This window comes from Bos taurus, chromosome 12 (genome assembly GCF_002263795.3).
Source record: "Bos taurus isolate L1 Dominette 01449 registration number 42190680 breed Hereford chromosome 12, ARS-UCD2.0, whole genome shotgun sequence".
In the NCBI taxonomy this organism is placed as follows: Eukaryota; Metazoa; Chordata; class Mammalia; order Artiodactyla; family Bovidae; genus Bos; species Bos taurus.
In genome coordinates this window covers 75816768-75829095 of record NC_037339.1, presented here as the reverse complement: position 1 = coordinate 75829095, position 12328 = coordinate 75816768, and the positions used below count along the sequence as shown (strand labels likewise).

Genomic DNA, 12328 nt, shown 5'->3' with positions numbered 1-12328 from the left:
TTAGAAGGAATGGATTCCAGAGCTGCAGAATCTGAGACTGAATCTGGGGAGGTGGGGAGCAAGGCTGGAGTCCCACAGCTGTACGAGAAGGGAGAGTTTAGTCAAGGGGATGAGGAAGTTAAGAGGTCGGTAGTGGGAAACAGTCCATGGGGAGGTCAGGCCACCGTTGAGCTGGATTGCAGAGAAAGGACTAGAACAATGGGGGCAGGCAAAGGTGTGATTTAATGGCAGGCTTCTCTCAGCGCAGCCCCTCTTTCTGCTTCATTCATCCTGTTGCCTCAGCTTTTGTTTTCTGCTGTGCCTGAGACATAACCAAACAGGATGTGAGTGAGAGGAAGCTGTTTTAGTACAAAAATAGTTGATATTTCATTGTGGAATGGAATGCAGGGGCCCTTGACATACAGTAGGAGTGATGTGGACTCAGGTTTTCGGCGTGTTTTGTATATTCCTGGCCCTTTTGTTGCTCATACGTTTAGTACTGGACACCTTCATTGTTTTCTGATGGGGACATACTGTGTACACCCTAAAACCTGTGCCTTTCTTTCTGTTGTCTAATACAGAACCCAGTATTTGTTCTAAATGTACCAGCATTTAAAGTATCAAGAGTACATAGTCTTATAAACATTTTTATTAAACATACAAACTGTAGTTAAAGTTAGTTGATTGATTTCTCCTCTTCATTGTCGAGGGGTAATATGATCATGTGGTAAACCTGATTACTATTTATTTGATACATATTTTTTTTCTGGTTGCATTTACCTTAGGTAACATTGGAATGAATATGCACACACATATATATATCCTCTCCTGTGTAAAGATAGTATGAAGAAAACTCTCATTCTCCTTATATTTTCCTCCATAACTTTTCTATTTTTGTGTTCTTGCTGTACTCAGAAACAGCCGCTCAGTCTTAATTTGGTCTCCCCAAGTGGTTGGGAAAGAGAATTGTTGTTTGATGCTGAACCAAAATTGCTCCCATCCTATTACTGTGTAACTTGTTTTTAGGGAATGAATTTACCTTCCTAGGTAAATTTTCCACAATTGAATACGGGCTAGAAGGTGGTGTTTCAGACTTTAGAGTCTCGCTGAGGTTCAGTAAGCATCAAGGTGCCAAACTCACACGTATTTGTTAGAAACCAAAGAATTTCAGACACTTTCTCTGAGTTTTTACACCACATTGTAATAAATGCTTCCTTCCCTGTATCCTAGTCCAGAAAACTATGTCACTGTGTTACAACACAAAGGAATTGGCTAGAGTTGTGTTGTGAGGTGAGCTGGCATTCCATTCCTTGGGCTTCCTTATCTAGAATGTTTTATTGCAGCTTTGTGTCACAGAGGGTGCGATAGTAGTCCCAGGGAGTTAAATATCAGGGAAGTAGTAGAAACAAATCATGACAGCTCTTTAAATTAAAAAGTGTATATTCTGACTTCAAAGGATTTTGCAAAGTCTTCCTATTTCCAACCCATTCTGTTTAAATGAGCCAACAGTCAGAATATTTTTCTGATGACTCACCCTCAAAGTACAACACTCTGGCCTCCGATTGTTTTACCTGTTCAGAGGTAAACTTAAGCTGTTCAGTTCAGTTCAGTCATTCAGTTGTGTCCAACTCTGTGACCCTATGGACTGCAGCATGCCGGGCCTAAACTCTGCAGTAGTTCTTCTGGGAACTCTTGAATGGATGGTTCATAACTGAAGAAAAGAATAAAACATTGTCAGGCTGTATCATTAGTGATTAAACTTGGGCTTTACAGGAGTGGGTGCAATGGCTTTTGTTTTAGACAATTCATTCTCTTCTGTGATTTCTGAGAAGTGTCAATTTTTACAGAGAATGGCTCTGTCGTTACTTTTCTTTCTGCATTTTCCTCTCGGTTTCCTGTACGTGGAACCCAAAGTATCAGACGGACAGTGGGTAGGACGGCAGCAACCGGGTTTGGGGAGAAGCAATTGAGTTCTTCTTCCATCCACAGTATGGACTGACCTCAGGTTATTTTTAAGAGTAGGGCTGGTTTCTGTCACTTTGAGAAGTGCTGGACAGCATTGTCTGTGGGCTATTTTTTGTACAGTTCTGTTTTGTGGGCTCTTAGACTGTGAAAGTACTTATTACCCAAATTTATTTTATTTCATTGTCTTTACTAGAACTTAAGTGAAAATAAATATGTTTTCTATAATAAGTAAAAATATTCAAAGTCACATAAAGAAAAGTTCATCTTTTCCCTTCAACCTCCATCCCTACATTCCTGAGAGCACCAATGTTATTAACCTGTTATAGTTTCTCCTTCACTAAACCAATTGCTGATGGAAACATGTATACACATGTGTAGTGGTTTTGGTTATTTGTTTTTTAATGTGCTCATGATCTACACATTACTCTGAAACTTGCTCCACTTAAAAATATTTGTTTAAGGGTCCTTCTAGGGCCATACAGGCTCTAGTTCACTCATTGCCATCATTCAGTTCAGTCGCACAGTCATGTCCAATTCTTTGTGACCCCATGGACTGCAGCACGCCAGGCCTCCCTGTCCATCACCAGCTCCTGGAGCTTGCTCAAACTCAGGTGTATTGAGTCGGTGATGCCATCCAACCATCTCATCCTCTGTCATCCCCTTCTCTTCCTGCCTTCAATCTTTTGTCTTCATACTCATTTCCATAGCTGCATAATATTCCAAATATGGATACTGCACACTTTATTTAGTCATCTCCCTCTTCACGAGCATCTAGATAATTTTCTGTTTTTAGCCTACACAGGCACTGCGCAATAAACACCGTGACGTATTTAAAACTTGAATGCTCGTGCTCTTATTTCAGCGCTAGGACTTCCCCAAGGTGGGATTTCTGGGTCACAGTTTATCATGTTTTTAGCGCTTTAAATATTACCAGGTTACTTCCCCCAAAGGTTGTAACAACTCATATTCCTGTTTCTCTGCATCCAGAGGAATAAAAAATGGTGTTTCTCTGCTTTAATTTCTATTCTGCTGCTTAGTAGTGATATTTTTCATATTTTCATGTTTATTTGCCATTTGGTTTTTTTGCTGTCTGACTTGCCTGTTTATATTCTTTACCTATTTTATTTTTTCTGGTCTAATAATTAAAGAGTGTCGGTACTGAAACCAGACAACCTCGGCTAGAAGCCAGACTTCTATTTAGTGTTGTGAGTTTGGAGCAAACTTTGGAGCAAAGTGTTTGCTCCAAACATGTCCCTCATGCCTCAGTGTTTTCCCTTAAACAAGGATAAAATAAGACTTGCCTCCTAAGCTTGTACCAAATTTAAATATGCTCTTAGGGTAACATCTAGCATAGAGATATTGGCTGTTATGAATGAATACCCCATTTTATCACTGATACCTTCGTGTATTTTATTATTCTCTGGCTCTGGGGCAAAGCCACATTTTCTTACTGCTTAAGTTTTACTTGGTAATTGTTTCAAACACTATTTATCAGACATACCCTCTTTTTAAAGTACTCTAGGCCTTGGGAGGGCTGGGAGGAACTTTAAGAAGCTGAGCCTGCTTTTTATCTATCTCAGAGCAGAGCTGTCGACGTGTGTAAGGTAGAGTATACACTCTGAGGTTATTTTTACATCTAACATTGTCCCTTCTTCCCCATTAAGTGGTTTTTCTGGTGAAGAATATATCTCTTGGATATTAGTGGCAACATTAGCATGCTTTGAGTCTATTTTGGCTAGTTGATTTTTTTTTTCTTTTAATGTATCTGCATCCCTGTTTGCCCTCCAATTATATGGAGCCCTTAGCAGTCATTCCTGCTTTGTTCATTTCTCATCTCCTAGTCTGCTCGAATCAACAAACATCTTTCAGAAAGGCACCAGGGAATGCTTCTACATTAAGGATCCATTCCCTGGTGGCTCAATGGTAAAGAGTCTGCCTGCCAATGCAGGAGACATAGGAGACTCGGGTTCAATCCCTGCTTCGGGAAGATCCCCTGGAGTAGGAAATGGCAACCGATTCTACTATTTTTGCCTGGAAAATTCTATGGACAGAGGAGCTTGGTGGGCTGCAGTCCATGGCATCGCAGAGTCGGACATGACTGAGAGCACGCTCTCCTGCTACTATGCCAGTTGTGCTCCAGTGTCTGAGATCATAAAGTTTGCCCTTGTTCAAAGAATCCAGCAGAAATTCAGGAAAAGAATGTGTCACTGTGGGTGGTGGCTCACAGCATGTAGTACTGATATTTTTGTTAGGAAACCTCATGGACAAAGTAAAGCAAATTCTTCTTTGGGTTCAGTTAAGTATATTCTGCGTGCACATATTCTGGCCCTTTTGATGTGAAAAACCAGGGAAGATGATGGGCTTGATGGATTTCAAACTTTGTCCACCCCCTCCCAGCTGCCCTGCAATGGGCAAAAGCATGAGCTGATCTGTAGGAAGGCCCCTGAGCCTCCAGAAGCCTTAAAGCTGCAGGGAGAGGAACAAGATCAGCTTTGTCATGGAAGGAGACTTGAGCCAGCACCTTGTTGAATATGTTTACTTGGAAATGAAAATTGAGTCCAGGGAGGCTGAGTGGCTTGCTCAAGTTCACACAGCTAGTTCACAACTGAACTAGAACTAGTATCCAGTTTCTTAGCTGATATTCTGGTGGTCATTTCATTCTGCTCGATGTAGACAGTTGTTTAAATATAGTCATGATGGAGTTTGGGTCATTGCATTACAGGTAGATTCTTTACTGTCTGAGCCACCAGGGAAGCCCTTGCATCGTGGCTAAAAACATTTTAGAATAACTCCATGGCTGGGAAAATGAAGACGATACTTAATTTCCAGTTGGCCATGATTAGAAATGTGATAATAGACCTCGGTAAGCTACCAGCAGAGAGGACTAGATGCCCTCTCCAGTGGTTGTCTCTGCTGATCATGTGCTGAGATGTGACTCATGATCTTTGAGCAAAGGAGCAGATGAGAGAGGATGTTTTATTAAGAGCTCTGACTGCCAGTAAGAGCAGGGTATAGATTTAGAGGCATCAGGTGTGAGGCACAATGTGGCTGGAGATGACTTCTGTGACTCTCCTAGAAGCTTCCTCTTCTGCCTGTTCCCAGATCGCACTGCTCCAGCCCCCATCGCTGCCGCTGTGTGTCTTCTCTTCTTCTGTCCATCCCTTCAGTGTTGGGGCTTCTGGGTTTCCGTCCACAGACTTGCTTTCACACTTTCCCCAGGGACCCTCACCCACCCGCCAAGACTTCTGTGCTGAGGTTCTCCTTGTCTGTGATTCCAGCCTTCCTCCCCACCCTGTGTTCACATTGCATCTTTCTGGCTGTCTACTGGATGTTACCAGTTGGGAATCCCCCAGGATCTCCAGAATCCAGTCTCCCACCTTCTCAATAAACCTGCTCTTCCTCCCAGCTTAATTGTCAGCCAGCAGGCCATCCAAGGCTAGGAAGGTGGGGTTTGTTATAGGCCTTGCTGTGAGGCTGGGAGCCTGTTGTCATAACCCGGGAGAGACCATGTGGATCTCCTGGTCTTTCCCTTTTTAATCCATCGCTTCAGCCCTACCCGTGGGGCAGATCTATTGTAAAATGTAAATTCCCTTGATGAAAATATTGCAGAATTTTTTGATTCTGGATTCTGGATTTTGGATTCTTAATGAAATCCCCAGGCCTCACTATACAAATCTGACTCATTTCTCTACATTTTTCCTCATGTGCCATTCATTGTAATGAATGACTTGGTCATTGCTCAAGTGTGAACTTGTGCTTTTATACCTGTAGTCCCTCCACTTAGAATGCCCTTCTCTCCTTTTCTGGCCAAATGTCCTTATCCTGCAAGATGGACTTTCCTCCTGGAGCTCTTTCTCGTGGCCACCCCCTGGTGCAGGTTGGCTCGCTGTATGCATGGTTTCCTTTGCCGTTCGTATTGCTGTTCATATCCTGTCTTCCCACATGGTATTCCTTGGGGACAGGGACTGCACTTCACTCATGTTTGTGTCCTTAACCTGACATAGAATATGTGCTCATGAATATTTATTGAATGAATCAGCATTTCCCCCCTTGCCTGCCACCAAAACCAACGGCTGTCCCTCAAGATCCGCCATAGTTTTCTTTATTCCACCATCCAGAACGTCTTCCTTCCCCATCCTTTACTTTTACCCTCAAGTCACAGGCTGGACTGTAAGTCCTTTCTGCCATTTGGACTCTTTTCTGCTCTCATTATCTATCCTTTCTCTGCATCCTTTTCATTCGATCTGAAATGCACATGTTTTCCTCCTTTTTGCTGTCTAAATTCTACCTCTTCATTCAGAGCTGGTCACCTATTTCATTATTCTATGAAGCTTTTCCTGATGGTAATGTTTAACTATTCTCTTTTGCTTTGTTTGCATTGTTTTTTTTTTTCTTTTTTTTTTTAATTTTATTTTATTTTTAAACTTTACATAATTGTATTAGTTTTGCCAAATATCAAAATGAATCCGCCACAGGTATACATGTGTTCCCCATCCTGAACCCTCCTCCCTCCTCCCTCCCCATACCATCCCTCTGGGTCGTCCCAGTGCACCAGCCCCAAGCATCCAGCATCGTGCATCGAACCTGGACTGGCAACTCGTTTCTTACATGATAGTTTGCATTGGTTTTGACTCTCCAGTCGATTGTCAGCTTCGCAAGGGCGGGGATCAAGTCTTAGCTTCTCTTTTCCCCGCACAGATCTTACACTGTGTCTGTCCTCACCGCTACCCACAGTACTTACATAGTCTGTCCTTATTTGCTGACGTGCAGGTGACCCGCCAAGATGAGGGCAGGGTTGTCCGGCAGTCTGGCTCTTCAGGTAGCTTTCAAACATACTTAGACACCTCTGTAAGAAAAGGAGGTTTTTAAATGTGATTTTTATTTTTTATTTTATCTTGTTATCAGAGTGCCAGAGAAGCAGAAATCAAACTGAAAAGTGAAAGCAGAGTTAAACTTTTTTACTTGGACCCAGATGCTCAGGTAAGAAGTATTTTAATATTTAGACTAGTTCAAGGAAAGAAAAGCTTTGATAGGTTATTTGCTTGCTTATTTGTTTGCTTATTTATATATTTTGGATGAAAAGCAATATGATAATATAGAAAATTCAGGAGAAAGAGAGAAAACAAAAACCAGTAATTTCATTACCATTACACAACCATTGTGAACATTTGATATTCCATAGATTGTTGAAAATTGAAGGAGATTTATCCAAAGATGTGCTAGTCCACATCCAAAGATGTGCTAGTCCACAAAGAACATATATAATTTACTCTGTAAACCTACCACCAAGAAAATAGCATGCATCTCTACAGTTGCCCAGTAGACGGTACTGTTTCCCGACTGGCCCAAGCTCAGTTCCAAACACAAGCCTTGCCATCCTTCAGTCCACACCTGTGTCCTGAGAACACCCCAAACACGCGTGGCAAGGGCCTCCAGGGCTGCCCACAAACAGGGCTGCTCGGAGGGGCCAGCTGTCCTGCTGCATCTCCTCCCGTAGTTTCCTCTTCTTCATTTGTTGTCTTTTTTTTTTTTTTTTTAAATAGAACTTCTTTTCCCCATTTAATAATCAGTATTTTCCTCTGTCTCTTCTCAGACTTCAAAACCATATAGTTTTTTGGATAGGTTTTTGTTTAGTGTGATGAAATATGCACAATATAAAATTTACCACTTTAACCATTTTTAAACATACTATTCACTGGCATTAGGTAGAGTCACATTATTGCACAAGTATCAGCACGATCTCTTTTCAGAACTTTTCCATCCTCCCAAACAGAAACTCTGTGCCCATTAAACAACAGCTCCCTGTATCTCCTTCCCCTCACCCTTAGTAACCTCTATTCTACTTTCTGCCTTTAAGATTTTAACTGTTTAGGAAGCTCATCTATGTGGAATCATTTGATTTTTTCCTTTTCATGTCTGGCTTGTTCCACTTAGTATAATGTCTTCAGGGCCCATCCTTGTTGTAATATATGTCAGAACTTCATTCCTTTTTATGGCTGAGTAATATTTCATTGGATTTATAGTATATGCCACATTTTGATTATAGGTACTTCAGTTGATGAACACTTGAGTTATTCATAACAATAATTTTAAAGCTCTATATAATCAGTCATTGAGTAGATATACCATCATTTATTTGACCATTATTATATACTACATAAATGTATAAAATAGTGAACACAGTTTGCATAAATAAATATGTATAGCTTTTCCATATTTTAAGCAGTTTCCTTAGGATACATTTATTATGGGATTTTTTTTTTAGTGGGAACATAATACATTTATATATTTGCATTTTCTTTTAAAGAAGCTTGACTTCTCAACAGCTGAGCCAGAAGTGAAGCCATTTGAAGAGAAGTTTGGAAAAAGAATTCTCGTCAAGTGCAATGATTTATCTTTCAATCTGCAATGCTGTGTTGCCGAAAATGAAGAAGGGCCCACTACAAACGTAATTTTCCTTTTGAAAAACTAAAATTAAAAAACAAACACATTCCGAGGTTTCAGGTGAGCCCGTTGCAGTGCAGTCATGTCACGCAGTCCTAGTTCCTGGTGTTGGAGAACGGAGGGTGAGATCAGAGTGCAGAGGGTCATTTGGGCCACCAGACAGGACGTTCACGATACAGGACAGGGAGGGAGGCTGTTGCACTTTTGCAGTAACTTGTAGCAGCAATCACACACAGGTCTAGTGGTCTCTTCTTTGATAGCAGCATTCTCTTGTCCCAACAGTTTGAGCCCTAGTGGTCTCTTCTTTGATAGCAGCGTTCTCTTGTCCCAACAGTTTGAGCCCTAGTGATGGTCTGTATTGTTTTGTTTTGTCCAGGTCGAGCCTTTCTTTGTCACTCTGTCCCTGTTTGACGTAAAATGCAACCGGAAGATTTCTGCTGACTTCCACGTGGACTTGAACCACTTCTCAGTGCGGCAGATGCTGGCCACCACGTCCCCGTCTCTGAGGAACGGCGACCGGCAGAGCTTGCCTGCCCCTCTGGGCATCCTCCACGAGGCCTCCATGCAGTACCCGAAGCAGGTGGGGGACTGGCCCAGTGGTCACGCCACTAAGGCCTACCTTGTACAAGCTGTGTAAATACATAAATGAAGCGTAAAATGCGCAGTTTGAGTAAATGAGACTCTTAATTAGATTGATTGCGTATATCACGAGGCTGTCAAAGCAAGCTGAAAGAGAAATGGCTTTTGACTTCTCATTTCTTTTTTTCTAAACTTGCTGCTAGTTGCCTCCCCCGCCAAAGAGCCTTTTTGATCGAACGATGAACTGTTTGTTGTTGAGTTAACCAGTTTGGCATTGGGTGCTTCTGAGTAGTTCTGCTGTTTGCTGATTGAGAATCTTTAATGTTTGTGAGATTTGTTTAATGTGACTGTAAATTCTGCTTGCTAAAGAAGATGGTTTGTTCCCTAGGGGATATTTTCAGTCACATGTCCTCATCCTGATATATTCCTTGTGGCTAGAATTGAAAAAGTACTTCAGGGGAGCATCACCCATGGTGCTGAGCCATACATGAAGAGTTCCGACTCCTCCAAGGTATGGATGACTTCGGGATGATAAAAAGCAGTGGGGGAAAAAAGTAGGAATAGAAATGCTTAAAGAAATCACAGTTAAGCCATATTTATGTTCTAAAAGAGATAGACAGCTTTCACTGTTCTTTGTTCAATCGCTCAGTCGTGTCTGACTCTCTGCAACCCATGGACTGCAGCACACCGGGTTTCCCTGTCCTTCAGCGTCTCCCAGTCCATTGAGTTGGTGATGCCATCCAACCATCTCATCCTCTGTCATCCCCTTCTCTTGGAGCCTTCAATCTTTTCCAGCATCACTGTCTTTTCTGATGAGTCTGTTCTTTGTATCAGGTGGCCAAAGTATTAGAGCTTCAGCATCAGTCTTTCCAATGAATATTCAGGGTTGATTTCCTTCAGTATTGACTGGTTTGATCTCTTTGCAGTCCAAGGGACTCTCAAGAGTCTTCTCCAACACCCCAGTTCGAGAGCATCAATTCTTGGTGCTCAGCCTTCTTTATGGTCCAGCTCTCGCGTCTGTACATGACTATGGGCAAAACCATAGCTTTGACTCTACGGACCTCTGTTAGCAAAGTAATGCCTCTGCTTTTTAATATGCTGTCTAGGTTTGTCTACTCTTGTAGATTTACTCTTAAGAGTTAACCTTATGTGTCCAGTTTTCAGTGAAAAGTAATTTCATGTATAAATAAATACTTCATTTGGCTAGACTGTCCTGGCAAAGGAATTAACAGCTTAATAGTAAACTTTCTTTCATTAAAAAGTACATATATTATATTTAAATGGAGTTCATTTCCACTTGCTGGCATGTGTCCAAGGTCCCGGAATTGTAAATTTGGATCCATTTACTCTTACATGTGAGTCCAGAGACTAGGAGGTGACCTGGCTGGGGTGGTCTGGCCGGTAGTGTCCGCAGATCGAGCCCACTGTGTTTTGTCAGGTGGGACAGGGCTCTGGTGGCAGAGGCAGTGTGACATGAGGCAGGAGAGGGAAGGGAAGTACACATGTGGTGTATGTGCTCTGTGTTCATTACTTTGGTGTAGTGTTCGGTACCTGGGGGTACCTAGGAGTGGACATAAGTCACACTTCCAAAAACTTAGATTTACAAAGGTTTAGTTGCCCGCTCAGCTTCCCGCTTCCGGAGTCGCCAAAGGACACATGACTGTCACTTTCCAGCATGTTGAGCTGCCTGGTTTGAGTCAGCCATTTGAGTGCAGCTTGTGCCAGTTTTACAGTACTTCTATTTCTTAAACAATTTTTTTTTTAATAACTGATCATCTGTGAGATGACCCTGATACATTGATTGACAAAGACTGGTCAGCAGGATTCGGGGCACCCTGGCGGCTCTCACTGAGGTCTTCTCAGCTGATTCAGAGCTTCCTCTCTGTGGTCATCAGTCCATCACAGGCGTGTCCATGCAGATGCAGGGTGATTGTTAAATAACAGGTCCTAGGAGTCAGAGACCTGGGTGCTGAGTGCCCAGCCAGCCTGGACATGTCATGTGACCTCTCTGGGCCCCAGGTGTCACATGTGTAGTTGAAAGATGGTGCTGCTACCTGTCCCTCCCTTCCCTCAGGAACAGTGCTAAGATCAAACAGATAATGTACAAGTCAGTGCTGGGAGACTGTAAACCAAGCCACTGACACATACAAGAGGACATCATCATCAATTACTACAGCCCCTGTCAAGGAAGAGCCCATGTACCCAGGCACACAGCTTCAGACGGGATGCCCTTCTGGCTGATAAAAGCTGAGTCAAGTTTATCTGGAGAGAAGCTGTTTTATTTTTTAAATCAAGTCTGTAAAACCTGGGATGAGAAGCTCTTTTAGTCTCTTTGGTGTTTTGATTAATAATCAGTGAATGCCCAAGATAAGATCTAGTCCCCTGCTGTGTGCGTAACACGTTTCCAAGGCTAGTATGCACCAGCTTGGCCGCTTCTGCCTACCATGTGCATGGTTTGGAATTTGGCAGCTCATGCTGGTGCGAAAACCATGTATCCTTGCAGGCGGGACGCCATTCTTCCCAGTGTCCACTGAGCATCTGCTGAATTTACTCCTCCTCCATACTTACGGGATGTGAAGCCCAGCCATGCGTACATTTTCCCATGCGTTCACACCTCCAAAGCAGTCAATTCAAGCAGAGATTAAGACTCAGCCATCTTATGTAAAAATAGAAGCTTCAGTAGAGATTTTACTAAAGGATAGTTTTTTCCTGTGTATCAAAATTGTCTCTTCATGGCCTCTCCTTTGGGTTTGGCCCACCCTCATACCTCAGGGGTGTACTTTCCTTTGCTTGCCGCATAAAACTCTGAGCTGTAATCGAGCTGTAAAAAAAAAATTGTCTCTTCATGTTTCCCAAGATGGCCTGGGGCATCGTTTGGAGGAAATCATTGGTTTGGAGGAAATTTTTGGGAGGAGTCTCTGTAGGTGTCCACCATGAACAGACTTTTTTAAAAAAGAAAAGGGGGGGAAAAAACCCAAAGGGCACACACTGGTTTTTCACTGGCTTTCACGTGCATTGTATTCCATGTGCATCCTCAGTAAATCTGAGAGTTCACTGCAGGCAAGAGTGAAACATATGCAAATATTTCATTTTAGTCCACAACACAGTCATTATTGTTAAAACCTAAAAGCAATTGTTTCTACTTGAAAATGTGCAAGTAAAATGGCCACTCCGGGAAGGCTGACCATTCTACTCTATGATCTCCGAGTTTGCATGGACATGCCCCCCTGGAAGGAGAAAGGGAGGGACTGGATCCTAAACCTGTTTCAGTGGAGAAGTGTTTGCATCATCACTCCTGAAGGCCTCAGTTCCCCAACGTGGTTTCAGTACACTTGTCATATTTAGTAGCCAGAAGGGATGC

General features: G+C 42.5%; 1 protein-coding gene across 27 annotated transcripts in view; it reads left to right on the top strand.

Moving 5' to 3' along the window:
- Positions 1-12328, top strand: part of DOCK9 (dedicator of cytokinesis 9) — a 323976-nt gene that overhangs the window by 176443 nt on the left and 135205 nt on the right. For all 27 annotated transcript variants that reach the window (XR_009496611.1, XM_059892120.1, XM_059892137.1 and 24 more), the window contains exons 10-13: positions 6850-6924; positions 8252-8392; positions 8765-8968; positions 9356-9478. Coding sequence is in view for 26 of the 27 variants with exons in the window: in XM_059892120.1 (XP_059748103.1) it covers positions 6850-6924; positions 8252-8392; positions 8765-8968; positions 9356-9478 (543 nt within the window). In the remaining variant the exon portion in view is untranslated. The remainder of the gene's footprint in view (positions 1-6849; positions 6925-8251; positions 8393-8764; positions 8969-9355; positions 9479-12328) is intronic.